The 20,370-nt window shown below is 39.5% G+C and overlaps 1 protein-coding gene across 6 annotated transcripts in view; it reads left to right on the forward strand.

Moving 5' to 3' along the window:
• CARMIL1 (capping protein regulator and myosin 1 linker 1) overlaps positions 1-20,370 on the forward strand; it is a 194,543-nt gene that overhangs the window by 146,705 nt on the left and 27,468 nt on the right. For 4 of the 6 annotated variants that reach the window (XM_074899339.1, XM_074899338.1, XM_074899334.1 and 1 more), the window contains exons 28-30: positions 1,780-1,867; positions 4,838-4,987; positions 18,401-18,418. In XM_074899339.1, the coding sequence (XP_074755440.1) occupies positions 1,780-1,867; positions 4,838-4,987; positions 18,401-18,418 (256 nt within the window). The remainder of the gene's footprint in view (positions 1-1,779; positions 1,868-4,837; positions 4,988-18,400; positions 18,419-20,370) is intronic. The other 2 variants (XM_074899335.1, XM_074899337.1) reach the window with 1 other exon arrangement.

Below are 20,370 nucleotides of genomic sequence, written 5' to 3' on the forward strand. Positions count from 1 at the left end.
ATAACATTTTCATGACTGATGCATTTTTTTTAAAAACCTATTTATGTTTTCAGGTAACACTGAATTACTGTAATAGAAGGAAATTGCATTTACTTGCTTCGAGTGTTAACAGTGCTTTGTCTGTTGCTGCATTCGGTCTTGTCCTGTAGCTGTAGCAATCACTTTAAAACTTTTTGTTGGTGTGGGAGTTGTGCGCAGCAGATGAACATACTTAAAAAAATGGGAACCTGGATATTCAAACCACAAACCTGGAGCAGAAACAGTTGCCCTAAACAACCCTTAGTTCACTCTTTAAAAAAAAAAAAAAAAAAAAAAAGTGAAAAAGAGGGTTTTACTCAACCTGTACTGCATCTTTTTTTTTCATACATTGAGTATGTACCAGAGAATACATTTATGCAGTACAATGTGCTTGATCTGTACTTAAACCTTTGCAGTTGCCATCATTTGGCTAAGGAATGCTTTCTGCTTGATGGAAAAGCATGTCATTTTGCATTGCAATGCTACTATCTTTGCAGAAGAAAACAGTAAGACTTAGAAATTAGTTTTGCAGAGTACAGCAAAATTGGCAGGAAGAGTTGTTAAAGACTTTAGCTATGCCCTCAGAGTGTTTTAAATGGTTCAGGGAGTGAGTTTTCTTCACTTCAGTCCTATCAAACAAAACTTTACCCTGAGACACAATAATAGTGCTCCTTCCACCTGTAGAAGCTGCAACTGTCAGTGGGGTGAGGGTGCCACGCTGTTACCCTTCCTGCCTTATAGTATTTGAAATTAATGTGTAGGTAACTGAGGGAAATCCTTTCACTGTCATTGTCTTCCCACCATGGCTTGGCCACCATTCTACTTCCTTCTGAATTGAATTGCCTTTCCAAGGAGTTTCTTACCTTTTTCCCCAGACTTTCTGCAGGAGTAGTGCTAGCCCCAGATAGAAATAGCTTTGTTAATCCAATGCAACTCAGTCCACACATAAAAACCTTAAACCAAAATGATGTTACTTGCTGGCAAGTGTTAGTTGAAGCAGTTGGCCTTGAAACTGTAGAGGCAGGAGAGATGGAGCTTCAGGCTGCAGCTCAGGCATATGTGCCTTCCACAGCCTTTTGTACTGTGGCCAAAGATGAGACCCCAGGGGGGCAATTCCTTGACACGCTTCCTTGATAGGAAGTTACCAGCGAAACCTCAATTCAGTGTACAGGGTGTGTTGGTGTTCCACATACATGGAACATGGTGTAATGGGAATGGCTGACATGAAGTTCTGGAGATAGAAAGTGGTTACCTAGAGCAAGAAGAGGAAGCAAAGTTGTGATGGCAAAGACGGGAGAACCAGCATTGTACAGTTGTCATTCATCCTGCAGACAAACACAAAAAGGAGTTGAGGAACTAAATGGATTGTAGTTGTCCAATGTAGTAGTGTTAAACAGGCAGCACTGTCCTAATCCCTTTCATCTGAGATTTGCATTTCTCTGACTTCAGTGGCAGACTGTTCCTTTACTGAGATTCACATGTGGTTTTTATTCAGCTCTCCTACCCAGATGTTTTCATTTCAGCTCTTAAAAAAAATGTTAGAAGCAGGTTAAATATGGTACAGAGGCTCTTGTGTTTATTGTGTGATTCATGAGTTTATTTCTGAAACCTGCAGTCATGTATCCTGACACCCTCTAATGTCTTACTTCAAATAAAGTGACAGCGCTGTGGATAATCGTCGCACTGTTGAACATATAATAAAGACAAAATTCTCCTGCGTGAATTAAAAATGTCTCTGTCTCATTTTTAATCCTCACACAGTGAAGTAAAGCTGACAGTGGCTTCTTTCCTGTCTGACCGAGTTGTAGATGAAATTCTGGATGCACTTTCTCATTGCCATCACAAACTGGTGAGTATTTGCATGGCTGATATCTGAATATGTCGGGTATCTTAACAATGCCATTTACATTCATAACTTGTTCAATTTCTCCTTGGCACAGCTTTATTTTGAAATTGGTTTTACTTTTATTGGCATCACTGACATCATTAGAAGGTGATGGGACTCTTGTATCTTTGCTTTAAGGAGGATAGAACCTTGGAAGAGGCTGCAGAGGCTGCATTATGTATTTGTCCTGTTATCTTTTGCACTGTTATCAGATCTAAAACAAAAAATGACATCAGGATACAACATGGAATCATTAATTATGAACAGTGCCAGTACTTGTCCTGGTGAGATGATAAGGGTTGGCTGCTCATGAAATGAGAGGTAAAATTTCATTCTTTAGAGGAGGGACTGCTGAGACCTTGTTCCCTGAATGAGTACATCTTGAGGCTATCTCAAAAATGTAAGCATCAAGTTTGAAAAGAGTAAAAACGTAGGGAAGGAAACACTGTTATCTGGAGGTGCTGAGTTGTCAGGAGGCACAGTTGTTTATTATAAAGGTACTTGCTGCATCAGGAGTAGAAGAAATAAACAACTGTGTGTCTGCAGAAAAACATTTTTATTTCTGATGCAATGGGCCTCTGTAAGGAGAGTTCAGTACTGTTTTTTAAAGAAGCCAGTGGGTGGTCATTCTTCTGATTGAAATTGCTCTTCATTTCTAATTGAAATTTCTCTGGCTTCAGCTTGCAGTCATTAATTTTTTTCGGATGCTTTTCCCCACAAGATAAGGGAACTATGTATATTTCTATTTATTTCCTCTCTATGAAAGTCCTCATACACAGAAAATAAATCACTCTTCCCATCCTCCCCCTTTTTCTTTTTTTTTTTTTTTTTTTTTTTTCTTTTTTTTTTTAAATTAAATGGCTGGGTTATTTGAGGGTGTGACTTCACGATACAAAGCAGCATTGTGTAAACCTCTGGTGTCAGGAGCATCAGCTTGCTATGTGAGTGGCCACATTAATTAGCTCCAGTTGGTCCTGGAGCAGGCTCAGCTGACATGAGCAGTGGGCTGTCTCTGTCCAGTGGTATCTCACAACTTGGACATACCCCAACTCTTGCACAGTAAGTCATTTTCTCCACCTGTTGAGTCACTTCAGTAACAATCCTATGCACTTTCTCCAACTGTTTTAAAAACCTCTTTTAAAATTATGGTCTTCGAAACCAGACAGGCTATTCCAGTGTTTTAACCAACACTGTATATAGGAGTGAAATTGTCTTTCTCCTCATATTCTTTACTCCTTGTATTTATATAGCCAAGCAGAATTCCTTCCTCTTGTCAGCGTTTCAGTGGTAACTCATTTTCAGGACTGGGTTTACTAGATCTCCCTCTCAGTAATAACTTCTGGATGCTTGACACTTGCTGCTGTTCAGGGTTGTGTCTGTAGCTAATTGCCAGTGCTCTTAGTGCCTAAGTAATAATTGTGTGTACATTTGATTTGAGTTGATTTACTTTGTGATCCATTTTGACCTGCATTAGTAGCATGTCCCTTTCACTGTTTTTCTCCTGTGTTTCTGTTAGCTGCAGATTATTTCAGATAGTATAGCATTGATGAAAACACTGAAGTGTACAGATCTCAAAAATGCCAGTAGAGGAACTCCTGTCTAATTTGTCAATGTTAATCTTCAACTGACAACTGCAATCTGAGAGCTGGCAGCTAGTTCTTAATACAGCAAAGATTAAATGCACCGATACAGTTCCTTAACTTGGAATGTCACATACTGCTAATTCAGCCACCTACAAATGTCTGTGTGTGTTGCATTGACATACTAGTATTTGTGGCAAATTTGAAAAATAAACCGTGTTCAACAAGACTGAGTTTGCCTAATGTGATGATGTTTAGCATTAATTATTATTATAACCATTTGAGTGTGATTAAAGATAAATCCATAACAGCTCTCCAGTTGTTTCTTCCAAGTAGACATTAGACTAAGTGAGCTATAATTGCCTCAGGTCATCTGTTGACCTTTTTTGATGGTTGACAAAACTACAATCCACTGGTTGTCCAGAGTCATGCTGATGTTAAGCAGTAGACTACAGCTCTCCCTAGCTGCATCTTTGAATGTGTCTGTGACTAATTGATTTGGGCCAACTGATCTTCAAATACTTGCTTTTAACAGATGTTATTTAATACTCTCTTTAGTTAACAGTAGAACTAGAAAATGTTTCACCATTTTCTGACAACGTGAACCCACTCCATTCCAAGTACAATCCAGAGTGTTTTATATAACATTCTCTGTGTTCTTAGTAACAGTTTTTGCTATGTGGATCAGAAAATTGGATTTTATTATTGTTTTCCTCTCTGAGAGTTTTTCTTCTCTGATACTTTAAAAAAATATATCTTATCCCGTAGTTTTGTCAATGATGATTATTTTTTTCTTTTTATGGTAACCCCTACCTATTTCTTCAGTAAAACAGATCTGAGGTAGCTAACAAAGCTGTCCTGTTTTTTGAGTAACAGGTGATAACATTTAGGCCATCTAATAATTATGAAAATTATGTTAGCTGAAATGGTCCATGTCTTAGACCGTTTTTTAAAAATTAAAAACCACAAGGACAAACCTTCTCTTCTATACCTTTATTTTCTTTATAATAAAGACGGGAAAAATGCTGAGGTAGCCCCAAAATACTATTATAAGTCAAAAGTAGGATGGCAAGTCAAAAGTAGGATGGCTTTTTATCTGACCTTTTTACTTTCCTTTTTTCCTGTTAGACTTTCCCCCTTCCTTCTTAGAATGTGTGATGGAAGGGGAAAAAGAGGAACAAAACCCCACAAAACAAACCCTGTGTGAAGATTAAGACACATAACTGAGCTTTGCTTTTGTAATTGGTTGTCTAGGTTCTGTGATCACTTAGGTTCTGTAAGCTTTCTTGTTGGTGGGTTTGGTTTGCCTTTAACAGTTTGATTGATGTGTTCCTGCCTTTGTCCTTGCCTCCAGGCTGACCATTTGACTAGACGTGGCAAACCACTTCCACAGCAGGAATCACTGGAAATTGAGTTAGCTGAAGAAAAACCAAGTAAACGCTCTATCATCACAGTTGAGGAGTTGACAGAGATAGAACGCTTGGAGGATCTGGACACTTGTATGGTAAGACACATTACTCAGCCCGTTTGGTTAAGCATGCAAATAACTGGAAGAAAAATGTTTTTCAAAATGTCATTTGTATTCATGGTATCAGGAAACTGAAGTTAGGAATTGGCTTCTAGAAAAAATGTTAGCTTGTCACCATTTCATCTGAGTTGCGGATTGCTGTTCAGCAAAGGAACAGTTGTTACCTTTTCTTCACTTCTCCTTTCCTGATACTTATTCAAGGGCCTTTCCCTTGGATACATTGCTACAATCAAGGTAATACAATAAATGCCTCTTCCACTGGCCACATTTTCACAGACAGTAATAAATTGGACCATGTTATCCTTTGACAACATGCTGCTTTCTGCCTTTGTCTTCATTCTACTTGACATGTTGAATGACATGTCCAAAAAATGCTTCTGCCTGGAAGTTATATTATTGACCACGAACAGAAGTTGATTTTTTTTAAATTAGCTTTTTGAAAGTATGGAAGAAGTCTTAAAACCTTGAACTTGGGCTGCAAGTGATCCTAGAGGGCAAGCTTTTCAAAAGTAATTGAGTTAGGAGTGTGAGATTCAGTAAAAATGCTGAACATAAATCACTGAAGTGCCTTAGAAAATCCCGTGTGTGACCTTTATTATAAAGATGGCTCCATGTCATATCATGATTCTTTACGAGGTGTAAATCCACAGAATTACAAATAAATGGATTGCTAACTCTTTTCATCTTCAAATCCCCCTCCACCCAGCTCAGTCTGAGGAACTCTACTGTGGGCAGGAACTGCAGGGAGCACTTCTCTATTACAATTTAGTCTAATAGGTGGTCACTGCTGTAAGGGATAGGCTTTCTCCTCTGCCCTCCTACCTGACTCCTTAGCCATCTGCTTTCACAGGAAGCTAAACTGGCAGAAAAATTGATTGCATCTTTTGGTGGAAGTTTTGTTGATTCAGCTCCCTGAATAGACTTACCCCAGAGTCAGACAAGTACAGCTCGAGAGAAGGAGCAACAGGCTTGCTTCTTTCTGCAGCAGCAATCTGTTGGTCTGACTTAGCTATGACGCAGAAGCACACCTTCATTGGAAATATCAGTTTAAAATAGTTCTCTCTCCTTTCCAAATCTCCTTCACCAAGGTTTGATTTGATGCAATATTTGTTTGAACATCACAAATCCGTGTGAGTCATGTGGCGCTGATGGCATCATCTGGCTTATCACTGGTGCTATCAAGTTCCAGGAGCTTTCTGTAGTCAACATTCAGTAATTGTTTTGTAATTTGTAATAGGACAGTAATAAGCCCTATGGGAGAGAGACATCCCAGTGAAAATATGTGGCATCTGAAATCTATACATGTGAGTTAGTTTTTGCGTGCTGATTTCATATACAGAAAAATAATCTAAGTGCTCATTTTGACACTCCACCCTCCCCCTTTAAATTTATCCTTGCAAGCCTGTTAAAATAATAATAGTGGAAATTTAAAGAATAGCTCCTGTCTTTATCCTGTATCACCAGGGTTATATGAAAGGATCATATCACTGTGCTATTATCTTTCACTTTGGTTATATTAAAATAATGGAAGTGTGATGATGCTTACACTCTTTAAAAGATGCATTAGATGCTAACTGTACTTATCTTCAGAAGTGTTTATATCTCTCTTCTTTCTCTACATTCACCCTCATCTTGCGCAGAGATTCAATTACCTTTGTGACCCAGATTCTCATCAATATCTAATTTCTGAAGAGAATCAATCATCAAATAAACACGAGGCAGTAATCTTAGTAATAAAGAATCCATTTATTAAAAACTGTAATCCGTTTTTAAGAGCTGCTTTTTGCATCCTTGGGTGCAAGTGATACCAGTTGCTGTTGTAAAAATGTATAGATAAATAGATAGCCCCAAGAGGCTGAGCAATACAGGGATTTTAACTGAGCTAGTGTTCTTACTGACTTTTTCACAACTAAAAGCATCTTAAGAATGGATTTCTGGGTGGAGTTAGTAACCTCAAAAATAGCTCTTTCCAAGTGATATATTTTAGCTATGGGAAAATCCAACAGATCTCAGATACTGTCTTGGAAAAATTAGCCTGATTTGTGGCAGCTTTTAAGTGTTGTACAGATATTTGCATGGAAATGAGAAACCTTCTGAAACAGGCATCAGTGAATTCTTTGTGAGCTGCTGGTCAGTGCAGGAAACAGATATGTTGCTGAAAGATTTTACTAGAAAGAGAAGGATATGTTTTTATAAACTATAATTATGAACCTAGATTCCTTTGATTATTTTTAATCTTAAATGAGAAATAGCATTTGGATCCCACTTACAAAATGGCATTAGTCCAGAACATTGCCTTGTTTGGCCACTAGAAATCCCTAAGCCTTAAAAAGTGTGATGATAAAACAGATCTCAGCCTTGTGAGTAGATGATGCACCTGGCTGTATATTCTGCAAACCTCAAACCTGGAATTGCAGCTTGGTGTTGTGCATGTTTGGGAACCTAATCTCCTATTGCTAAAAGAATATGCAACGTGGGATGAGGCTGATCACGTTGCTGGGATGCCAGGAAAAACTTGCCTATTCTAAGCTCTGTCTGTCAGTTTGCTCCAGCTAGTTGTCAAGATGCCTGAGGAAGAAGAGATTTTGGTCTTATAGGAGGGGCATTTGGACCACTGTTTTGGGGGAGCTGTTTTTATTTCCATTTGCAAAATTGGATTCATTTTGCAAACCTATTATCTTCAGCAAGCCTCTTGTGTTAGTTCACAGAACAGAATCGTCTAGGTTGGAAAAGACCTTGAAGATCATCCAGTCCAACCATTAACCTAACACTGACAGTTCCCAACTACACCATATCCCTAAGCTCTATGTCAGCTCTACTCTTAAAGACCTCCAGGGATGGGGACTCAGTTCTTGTCTTCTTCAGCAAGCCTGTTGTGGATCAACATTTTGGCTGAGGCGATGTATACAACAGCGTGTTGTTATTCACCAGCCTCCCTTGAAGCTGTATTTGAACAGTGTGGGGAAAAACTGGATCCAGCCTCAGTTTTGACTCTATGGTTACAGGTAGATTATATAGTACTGAAGGTAGGTGTATGACTGTGAGGTAGATGTATTTCTAATAAAATGTTTATGAGCTTTTTGTTCTTATATGTAGATTAAAAGTGGAAGACAGGAAGGTTTGTTTATAAATCTTGGACTGGCAGCATAGGAATCTGAAACCTCCAGTGCTGGTGGTGTAGCAAACAGGCACTGGTGTGTTTCACAGCCTGCCCATCTATTCTCAAATGGGGTGCTGGGAGGATCCCTGCCAGAGTAGAGAGTTGCCATCCATCCACTTTGAAGTTTGATATGTATTAACAACCCAGAGAAGACAGAATGAAATACCACAAATGGGCCCATGAAATGCACCACTGAAAAATATACTTTTAAATGTTATTTCTAGTATTTTTTGTTGTAGGAATTAGGGCTTACTAAATACCAAACTGTGTGATTAAACATGATTAGCTTCAATTTAGGATATGATTCTCATCCAGTCTTTCAACAGTAGCCTGAGAGCCCATAATATGAAAGATTTGTCAGTCATACCAAAATTTGCTAGTCTGTTAAATGAGCTCTGGAGAATGCTGAGAGTGATTGAGTGGTCCAGTGTAGGAATGCGATAGCAGGAACATTATGGACCCGAAAGTTTCAGATCTCCCTGAACTGCAGTACAGTAAATTGATGCTTCCCTAATCTACAGCTGTCTTAGTTGTCTGCGTTTAATTAGAGCTGCATTGATGGTAATAAGACATTAGATAAAAGCTGCGTGGAAGCAAGATGGAAAGAAAAATCCTTATGTAGAAAATTACTTACTGTTCTCAAATTAAAGGAAAAACCATGGCCTGCTTTTCAGACCTTAGGCTCAATCATGAATTAACTTCATGAAATATTATAGTTTCTCTTAAATTTTTCTGTCTGTATATGATGAGTGACACATTTTGAACTAATGCATGCATTTTAAAACTAACTTTAAAGAAAGCACCCTTTTTTACTGAGATTGAGTAGCATGTATCTTGGTGTGTGTAATTGTGTAGGTAGATACTAGCTGATTTAATTTCATGTAACGTGTCTGCTTGTACTCTATTCTTTCATAGCCGTTAGCACTTTGCAGAAGTAAGAGATTGATATGCTCAATTGATATGCTCAATTCCCCACCAAAAGATAACGGAGCATCTTTGTTAGCCTTTGTTTAATGGTATTGTTCTAAAGCTTTTTTTTTTTTAGGATCTTGGACTATCAGTTTGGTTTCCAGAATACTAAAAGGAGATCACCAGAGTTGAGTCACTATTTTAAAAAAAGTTCTGAGAGAAATAACTTTTTTACTAGAAACCCGTGTACTCATCGTCTTTGAAATATCCATTCCAGTGATATAATTTTATTACTATAGGTAGTAACAAGCATACAGCCAGGATAAGTATTGTTTTTAGAGTAAAGCAGAGGTTATTTGCATTGTGAAGAGGTATGGTAGGAAATGGTTTGAAACGTGTAAAGGAATTGTAGATTGTAATATGTAAGTTTGCTTATAAATCTTCTTTAAGGCATTTCACTGAAATGCTTGGATGATAAAATATGTGCTTGCAAAAATGCTTGTAGCTTACAGAAAAGGACTGCCTGTGCTGAATACTGAATCTCAGCTATTTCTCATCTATTTCTAATTTAACTATAGAGATGGTTCTATGACTTTAAGGGAGAAAATTAAAAAAACAAACAAACAAACAAAAAAGAAAAAAAAAACATACAAACAACAACAAAAAAAGGGAAACCGAAAACCAACAAAGAACCAAAACAACCCATGAGCAATATATTAGTGTTTTAGCCTTTGTTGAACAATAGATTTTATCTGTACAGTAGGGAAGAAAATAGGCAGAAGTAGCAGAACACTTGTAGATTTGTGGTGTATGTTTTTTCCTGGGAAGGTACTACCTAGGCATTGTCAAAGATTTAGCAGATTAGTCCAGTATGCATGTGAAGACTTACGAACCCGTGGATTCTGAAAGACAAGGAGTGTATGTACATCAGTGTCTTTAGAGAAAAGGGAGAAATTGCACCTACCACACCAGAATTAAATTTATTTTTTAAAAAAAGAAAACTCATAAAGCACCACCTGAAAGCTTTTCTCTCCCCACCCCCTCATCCAAAACAAATTGGAATTAAAACAACAGAAACCCCTTCAGTTGTTTTCACTAGAGGAAACAGAAAATTGTGGTACAGACTCCTGTACATTCAGTGATACTGTAGGAAGAAAAATAGATTCTCTGGTATGCTCTGATGTATTACCACATCTGATTCTTGTTGCTCTCTATTTACTCACAGCAGAATTGTCTCAGGCATGGATAGTCAGCTTTTTCAATGAAAGACTGAACACCTACTGCAATGAAATCCCAGTTGCTGTTGGACTCTGTATGTTCTCCTGTGCTCTAAATAAAGCTCTAGCTCTGAGACTGGTTTAATCCAGCAAAAATCATTGTTCTTGCTGAAAAGAGCATCTCAACTTTTCCCTGTACACAGCTTGCTCTTTCCTGCCCACACCCTCACACTTGTCGTGGTGTTCACACAGACTTGCTACAAACTGAGTGTGGGAATTGGTTCACCTGAAAATTAAGCTTTTTACAGACCATTTCATTCCCAGGTTAGTTTACAGACTTGACTAGTCCTCTGGTTGAGTTCACAAAACAAATCCTGAGCGGCAGGAACAAGCAGGCAGGGATGAGGGCAAAGGCAGCAGCCTGGATAAATGCTGGATTAAATTGATTGTGACACTTTGAGTTTCTCTCTTGTATGCATTAGCAGAAATGGGCCTTTGATGTATAGTAAATACAGCACTGTGGGAAGCTAGGAACTGGCATCACGGTATGTGAGAGTATTCTTGGCTTCTGAAAAGGCATGCGAGCAAATCTACTTCAGTGGGAGTCCAGTAATATTTCTCACTCACCTCAAACTAGGACAGTTTATGAAAACATTATGAGGAGGGGCACAGCACAGTGCCAGCGTGCTCCCTAAGCCTTCCCCTGCACATGCAGTGCTATGGCTGAGAAAGTAAGAGACAAAGGGAGCTGGTGTTATAATTTTGCAGAACCCGTGAATATCTTGTTTATTTGCAAGTTGTGTGTTTATATGTTACCCTCACCATTAGTATTATGATTACATTAATTTTAATTGTGAATATGTTACCTATCTTTTCCTGGGTTCCTTTATATATAGCTTTGCAGCATCCTCACTGCCCTTAGAGGTCCTTACCTGTGTTTATTCAATGCCTGTTTCGTGTATAGACTACAGACTACAGTCTCTTTCAGGCTCATGGGGGGTTACATGTTCTCAGCTGAAACACTTTATAAGAAACCTGGCTTTCAATGTCTTTTTCTTGGTCTCCGAGTGGAAGGAGGTGATGGATAATTAATACATAGTATGTTTTTCTTAAACCAACTGAGACTTCTTAGTCAGAGTTCAAAGCTGTTCCTCATAATGTAGGGTGCATTATTGGCACAATATGAAGTATGATAAACTGCTTCTAGTAACAGCACTGCATGCTTGGTCAACAAAATAAAAATAGTGTAAAATTGGAGACTGTTTTCTGCTTAGGTTAAAATGAGAATTGTGAAGTGCAGCTGCTGGGTTTTCTGTTTGCACAGTGGCACTTCTGCATCAGGAGTTTGTCTTCCAATAATACTGATGCTTTGTTTTGCCTTAGCAGACCCAGATTTGTATTGGGGGTGGAGGGGAGGGTGCGTAGTTACATCCTTTGTTACAGTAGTTGTCTTACTAATGCTAAGTTTCCATTGTTTTATTTCACCTGTCATGAAAAAAGCCACACTTTCCAGGAGAGTTCAGTAACAAAGCACTCGCTGAAACACTGCTCTTGAGAGTTTAACTTCCCTGCAGTGGTTTTAAGAGGGAGTTTACCACTAAGAAGTTAGTCTGTGGCAAACAGAAAGGTCTTGAACATGTAGCTATGCAGTCTGTAGCTAGTGTCAGCCCGGGTTGCTCAGGCCCACCATTTGCAGCTCTGCTAGCAAGAATTTGAATGCCTAGGCTGCAGGCGGAGTCATCTCAGCAGGCACCAAAGAGCTGTTTTGGGCTGTAGCCAGCTGGTGGACACCCATCCACCGCTTGGTGAGAGAGGTGACTATCCCTACCAGTGCACACCCATACAGCCAGCAGCAGGGATCACCCAAGCGCTCACTTCCCTCTTTAGGTAAAGTTAACAGGTTATGAGAACAAAGCCCCTTTGCATGGGTTGGATCAGAGGGCACTTGTGTGATCCCTTTTGCCAGCAGAGATGTGGAGTCAGTTGATGTTCAGCACAGATAGATACAGAATTCATCTCTCCACAGCCTCTGTTTATAAGCGCCTGCTCGTTATTTCCCATGGCAGATTAGCAAGAGCTCCTTTGGAGGAGTTCTTGCCAAAATCTAGACTCTGTAACCATTGGCAGAGAGACAACAGCAAACACCATGAGAATAACCTCTAATAGTGCTTTTTTTGTAGCACACATCTGTCTCCAGCCATAATGCTTCTTGATTCAATTAATATCTGGCAAGCTGACCCTCTCAAGTGGTTGAGGAATTTTCTGTAGAGGTTGCATGGTCCTTTCTTCTGCTTTTTGATTCTTTCAGCTTCTCAAATAACTTGGCACGAGTTATTTATATCTGTGTTGTATAGGGGAGCCTTGTTTACTGTGGAATGTGGAGAACCTATGGAAAATAGCACATCCATGAGTCTGCCTCGCTAAGAGTGCTTCATGGCTCTTGCTTCACCCAGAAGAACAGGAGGCTCTGCAAAATTGATATCCCATATTGCAGGGATAAAGAATAGTTGCTCACAAGAAGAGCCGAGAGGAAGTATGTGTTAGGGCAGGTGGTTATAGAGTACCATTATATTTTGCTGTATTTTGTCAAGGAAAAGGGTGTTAGGATGAGCTGGGGTTACTGGAATAGGAACTTTAAAATAAATAAATAAAATCAAGAGTACATAGTGCCAAAGGGCTATTAGCTTCTGAGTCATCAAATCTTATCCCTGCTATCACTGACAACTGCATCACACAATCCTATTCATAAGTTTATCAGGCTTCCTCTCAAAACATCTCTCTGTCAGACTAGAGGAGAACTTAGAGGTAAATAGATTCTTTCTTCTGACATCATCCAGGTCGTCAAAATCCTCCTTGCAAAGCGGTGGGTGTATGTCTGCAGTAAGGTCTTACTTCATGTGAGTAAAGATCAAATTCCTGTGCATTTCTGAGGTCAGTATGACAGGATTGGAATACTGATTTGAAACCAAAAGCACTTAAACTGGAGAAGAAAAATAAGATGTTAAAGAAAACTAAAAGGAATGAGCAGGATAGAAAGGCAAAGCAATTGAAAAGCCAGGGTAGTTCCACTCAAAGCTGATCAGAAACTCTTTTTATCTTGTGCATTTTAGCTGTCGGTCATTTCCAATGCCATGGTACTTAGATACTCAAGTTTGTGTCCATACTGTCTGAGAAATTGCAGAATCCAGTGCCTTGTTGCCAGCCAGCACTTAATTACACTCTTGCGTGTGAGCAGTCCTGCTTTGCAGGGTAGACATCTTCCTCTTCTTTCATGGTGTATCTGTCCTTCCTAGGCTCGTATGCTGCCCCATGACTGTTGGACCAAGTAGCATTATCTAAATCGTGTTATCATGCTTAGGTGCTGGCACTCCATAGACCAGCCTTTGAGTTTTGACATCCTCTCTTGGATAGTTATGACTGACCCTTTCTGTCAGTTTGTTTTAAAGAAGAAACTAATATACTCTGCTCAAGTACTTCTGTTTCCCATACAGGGTCTTAGAGTATTTGCTAGTTGCCTATCAAGATATCTCCTGTTTTAATAAGGAAATATCTTGTTATAGTAGTTTCTGACAGGACTTAAAATTCAGAAGGTTAGGTTTGGGTTTTTTTAATGTTTAAGTTCACAAAGTATATCTCGAAGTGTTTGAGGGGTATAAAGATTTACTGTGTATACTGGAAAGATGTCTGAAACAAACTTGAATGAGAAAAGAGCAGCAGTTCAAGTATGCCTGGGTTGTCAAGGGTAAACCTTCCCATCATAATTCTGAGCAGGGAGGCTACTAGTCCACTTCGCCGTCCAGGGTAAACCTTATCTGATTCACTGTGATGAGTCTCCTTGCAGCATTTCTCCTTTGAAATGTCACTGCTTCTGTGCAAGCAATGCATCATCAGCCCCCGAAGGATCTAACGATGGTGGGAAGATGACTGGTGGTTTTTGCCTGGGTGACTGCTTATCCTTTCTGTAGCTGTTCACTTCAGGTTGTCGGAAAGAAGGAGAGATGCAGAAGTGTTAGTTCTCCGTTCTGGGAAGCTGTAGGGCAGGCAGTAGTCAAAACAGTTCCCATTCATAAAATCATAGAATGGTTTGGGTTGGAAGGGACCTTTTAAAGATCATGTAGTCCAACCCTCCTGCCATGGGCAGGGACATCTTTCACTAGATCAGGTTGCTCAAAGCCCCGTCCAACCTGACTTTGAACACTTCCATTTAGGAGTACCTTGCCTCAAACTTGCTTTAATGATGTTATTGCCCAGGACACCTGAAACATGTAGCAGCTGTCTTTTCAGATATTCTTGGGCAATTCTTTAATGGATGTCCATCCCTCCATATTTGCTGATTTTAAGAGATTCTTATTCCTATAGTATGGAAGTTTAGGTCACGCACTAAGTAATTTTTGCATCCACATTTGCCAGCTGAAGGTAATGAACAACCACAAGCAAGCAGGTTGTGGTGGCTTAAGGAGATAGTTTATGCCATTTGACCTGCAGCAGCTCTCCGTTCTAGTGAAAAACTAAAATAAATTAGTTGGAACCATCCTCTTTGTTCATCTTGAAGCCCAGCTGCTGTAGAAGATGCTGCTAGCCTCTTCATGAGCAAGTAGAAAACAGAACTGATGATACGGAGAATTGCTTTTTCTCTTGCAGGTGGTAGTTGCAGGCAAGAATTCCTTGCAGGATACTCATTCAGAACATGAAATAAAAGATTTAGTGTAATAATTTTAGGAACTGTTCAGTTTAATTCATGCATGTGTTTTTTTTTTACTCTTCATAATAAAAGCTTTGGATATTTATATGCAGGAATATTTATTAGCAGGAATTTTACATGACTTGAAAGATGCAAGTGCATAATTATTAATTAAAAGAATATATTGAAATACTTAGTGAAATATCACAGAGTACATGAGCCACATCTCAGGAAGTAGAAAAGCAAAGATTTCTTGGCTAGTAAAATGAAACGAGCTCAAGGGCAAATTTATTGAGCTTATTTTACTGCAGTGCGATTCTGTTTCTTTCAGAAAATGTTTCTGTACAAAGTAATTCTAAAGGTCAGGCTGGTTTAGATGAGACTAATTGAATTAATCCTGACCCACGGCTCATCCTCTAGAATTTCAGCTCTTGAGGAAGGGGAAGGAAATAAACAAATATACTTCTTAAATTAACGTATGGATTATTTGTATGCCGTATTTATTTACAATATCTATTATTTTATACAGTATTTCTATATAGAGGACAGAACTCTGAAATATGAGGTCAGGACTAGATCCTCTGATGGTGTAAAAATGCACAGCTGTTACATTCAGGACAGCTGTATCAACAAACACTAGCCTATTGCAGCTTGGCCTTGGTTTCTAAATGATGTGTTAGTGGCTTTGCTCTCCTGTCTACTGTAAAATACTCTATTAGCTGTCATGGATTTTAGCATTACATTTAACTTTCCAAGGACAATGGCACTCGAGGGGGAGATTCTAAGGACAGTGATTCAGGTTACCCTCACTGCTAGTGTGAAGTACATAACTACATTTCTGCCAACCAGGAAATCCCTGGAAATCATGTTGTAAAATCTTCAGCAGTTGAGGTAAGCAATAGCAACTTTCTAGTTTCTGAGGCTTTCTATACAGATGGTGAGACATTTGTGTGTCCAAAGATTCATATGCAAAAAAACCCAAAGTTGGTCAATTTACTGCTCTGCTTTATAAAGAATACCTGAAGATTAGTTAGGAGACTAGAAGTGTGGAAAATGCCGATTGAATGAACTGGTGTCATGGCAGCTTTACAGGTCAGGATTCCTTACAGCAAAAGAAAACAGCAGAACTTGAGATAAAATGCCTTATTTTCTCATGCTTCTTTCTTAAAAAGACAATACCCCACAAAATACATATAGCTGAAACAATTTATCACTGGTTTACAATGTTCCAGAAGAAAGTGTTTTTACTGAAACTGATTCCCAGTTAGCACATTGCTATGATTCCCAATCCAATTTCTAGTTTTGTTTGTGTTGAATTTGGTTGGGATTTTTGGTTGTGAGTTGGCATTTTGTCTTTAGCAGTGGCCCATGTACTCTGGGAGGCAGAACACTTTATTTTGCAATTATGCTGAGAGCAAATGAAGGGAATGGTGGCCTTGCAGTCTGTAGTACTTCAGGAGTCTGAAGATGGCATTAGGTTCCCTGCAGAGAAGCCAGATGACTTAGTGACTTGAGGCAAGTCCCTTAGTCTTTGCTTTGCTTAATGGTGCTTCCTTGTCTAACCTGTTGCCTGCTGTGTGTCTCCCTCTCCTCCATCCCCCTCCTTACTTCTCACCCACAAACTGTTTAGCACCTTGTAACTTCTAAGTAGCTCAGTAGTCACACTCACTTACATGAGATCACGGAAGTGTGGAAGATAGGAGTTTCCATAAGCCCTTGCTGGGTCAGGACAGTGGACTGTAAACTCCCCCAGATCATGGGATTGCTTCCTCTCATATATGTATTGCTTTGCACTTCGGTCCTAATCACATTTCCAGCTGCTTTATAATATAAATAACTTTCCTGCCTATGCATTAAATACTCAGAACACACTGGAGTACTACCACGGATGCCGTGCTGTCTGAAAGAGAAAACATGTTGCAGATTTATTTTTGAAGTGTCCTGGAGATTTATTTTTAAGATGGTTTCAGTTTTTGAGATACTTCTCAATGTATTCTGCAGTGTCTCCAGCAATCTCAGAGCAGCCCTAGTGAATGGTAGTATAGAAGATGGGCAAAGAAAGAGAGAACATGGGTTCTGACAGGGAAATGGAGTAAGAGTGTATGTGTGTATGGATGGCATACAAAAATGAGCGTAATGAGGCAGTTTGCCTGAATCGCTGTGAGCTGAGAACTCCTGCATAAAGCCAAAGTTTCTGAAGGTAAAAGAAAATAAAATTTTAAAAAAGCCCCACAAAACAAACAAACAAACTCCCTGAGGACAGTTAGAAAATAAAGGAGTGGAGCTGTGTGCAAGAACACTGTTTCTTGCTATTCAAAGACAGCCCATCGTGTCTTTAAATCTTTTAGCTACAGTTAAGCTTAGAAGTATGAACCATGACAAGTAGATCATTATTGTTGAAACATTGAAGCATTGAAAAACTGACCTTAATATCCCTTCAACAATTAAATTATGAACTTCATGTTATGTGCAGACTGTTTCCACTGCTGATAATTAAATGCCAGTGCAATATCCATTTAAAATGTATCACTTTCTTGCCAAGAAGATTAATCCAGACGATGACTACTGACTTTTGCCATAAATGCTCTGCTAATACCTGCAGTGTTGTTATAGCAGCAGTTCCCGCTCAACTTGAAGACAAAACTGCACTTCTAACAACTGTGTTTTCTTACTCTAAATTAAGGAAGAGCGTGATTGGTCATGTGCCACACAAGAGATGGGATATGGCATTGTTTCATTTCGTATGATGGCTGTGCTGCTTCCTTTTTTCTTTTAATTTTTTGAAAGGGGAAGGAAAGGTTGTACTTTATTAATGGAATAGCATTCTTCTAATGTGACAAAAGCGCTTGGAAGCCTATGCCTCTAAACCTCCTTATGGAAAGGAGAAGTACTGTTGCTTTGGATTAGGTTTATTTAAACCTCAGGAGAGCAGACATATTCCTTTTCATTCTTTAAGAGAAGCTATGTTTTGTTTTCCTTGCTCTCCTACTTTCTACAACAACCTGCTGACTTTTAATTCAGAACCTTCCTTCAGAGTAGAAAATAACAGAATTACAGGTTTTTCTCCCTAGTGATGCCAGCAAAATGAAAAAACACAGTACATCGGGATAATAGATGGCAGGTTGGCACCATTGGTGAGCGTCATATATTGGAAACAAACATCTGAAAACCTGAACTTGTCCCAAGAGAGATCACATACTTCTCTGGTTATCCTCTTGAAACACAAAGTCTATAGCACCTCTAAATGGCAAGGGATTTTTACTTCATTCTTGCATGTTACCTTTCCTGCTAAGACTTCTAAGTGTTTTGGCTTTAGTTTTCTTTATTTTGGTGACTTCTGGTTTTGCCTCCTTTCCTGAGAACTGCTATTGCTTTGTCTTCCCCATTCATATTCTTTTTTCTTTCTTTTTTGCTGCATGGAGACTCTCTGCTGTACAAGTGTAAGTATTTTTTTAGCTCTGCTGTTTCTGGCCTATGTGTTTACGTTTTTGTGCTCCATTTGCCTCTGTACTGCCTTGTGAATCTCCTGGGAGACTGTAGTGCCATCCATCTGCACCTACAAATGAAATAGGCAGCGGTTCAGGGATGAGATTGGATTTTACAAAAAGGTTCACCTAGCGTTAGCATCTGAATTTAAAGCACCCCTTGGCTTTAAGACCAAATCAAAGCAGAGTGCTTATGTTGGAGGTATAAGCACAAACAGAAAGAACATCTATTGATTTGGTTTTATATTCAAGCGTCATCCAGCTTAATTAAAGAATGGCTTAAAAATGGGCATCAACTAGCACTTTCTTGCCACTAGGGTGAAAGAGATGTCAGGGGTTATCACAGTTTGGTCAGTTTGTTTTCTGTGTCTAGTTGAATCACCCGGAGCTTTTGCCTGCTGTTCTCACCTTTCTGTGCTGTCTGTGCTGAATACAATGTATTCCTGAAGCTGAAAACTCCTGTTTTGCAGGAAGGAGGATTGAAGGGAGATTGGTTGGGGAGCTGAATTTCAGGAGGGAGGGGGAGTTCTTCATTAGTTTGTTTGAAATTTTTTGAAAGGGAAGTGTCAGGAGGGTCACAGAGCATCTCTGTATCTAATAGGATTGAATATAAATTACTTGGGAGTAGGAGAAAACCATGGAAATGAGCATCTTCCTCAGCACTGAGAGTAATTTCAATTATCTGTATAATCAAGGAATTTAGAGTATAAAGACCCTGTTGCTAAAAGCACATTGTTTTCTAGTACTCAAAACTAAGTGATTTTAGTTGGTTTTAATTCCCAAGATACTAGTGTTCTTCCACAGTTGGTAATTTAAGAAAACTCAAGAGAGCTCAGATAGTTTTGTGAGGAAGTCAGTCAGAAGGGAGGAATCTGGAACAGTGATCATGGGAAGAGATCCTGGGAGTTTAAAGTTAGCTTGGACACATAAGAGTGACTGACTCTAAATAAGCCCTTATTTGGGAGTGTGGTGGTGATTTGCTGGCAGAGGAGTACCTTCATGGAGCCATCTTCAGAGAGGTCAGTGGCATAGGTGCATGCGGACTTCCAAGAGGTTTCCCAGGACCCAGAGATGCAGTTAATCTTTTTGTCTGTTCTGCCAGACAGCCTACAGTGTACTCATAGAAAAGTAGGCAAAACAAGGAAGAATTTCAGGAGATGGGCTGCTAGAATATAAAGTCCCTGGAAGATGTGGAAGGAGAGGAGGTTCACCCTAACAGCCATTCCCCTGTAAAGGCCACGAGTGCGTCGTAAGGCAGGAGAGCCACATTGTGCTCGTGTGGCCAGAGGTGGTGGGAAGGCAGAAGGTGTGCGTCTGCCAAACCCAAACTGCTTCCATGAACTGTGGGAAATGGGGTTCAGGCTGGGGAGAGGCAAAGATCTTTCCCTAGGAATTCAGATACCTCCTCTGGTAGTGACATGTGCTCTGCGGCTGTAGCGTACTGCACAGTGGCTAAGATACTAAGCTGAGATTAAGTCTAATATTTTGTAAAAAGAGCACATTGGCCTATTTAAATTAATGCTTTGACCCATTTTGCTCTGTGTGTGATCTAGAAAGTTCACTTGGCAAGAAGCCTTTCACCTGTGCACTTCCTAAACAGGCTAGAAAACAGAAGGTTTTCAAATAGAAGTGTATGTATAGCTGTTACTCATGCTGTTAGAGCAAATAAGAGTCATCTCTATCCCTCAGCCTTTTTCCCCAGCAACAAAGCTGGATCATGCCAAGCTGACAGTAAGTTATAGCAATGATCCAGAGACTGGCTTATGGTTATCAGCACAAGCTCTGCAGCGTCATCTGGGGGCATTTTCTTGTCTGGGATGGAAGATGAAATTGTTCTATTCCTGGCTGTCGGGGATGTCTTGGAACATTTAAATCCCTGCATAGGAACCTCAAAACTTGCCCCGTGC

Source organism: Athene noctua, chromosome 2 (genome assembly GCF_965140245.1).
Source record: "Athene noctua chromosome 2, bAthNoc1.hap1.1, whole genome shotgun sequence".
Classification (NCBI taxonomy): Eukaryota; Metazoa; Chordata; class Aves; order Strigiformes; family Strigidae; genus Athene; species Athene noctua.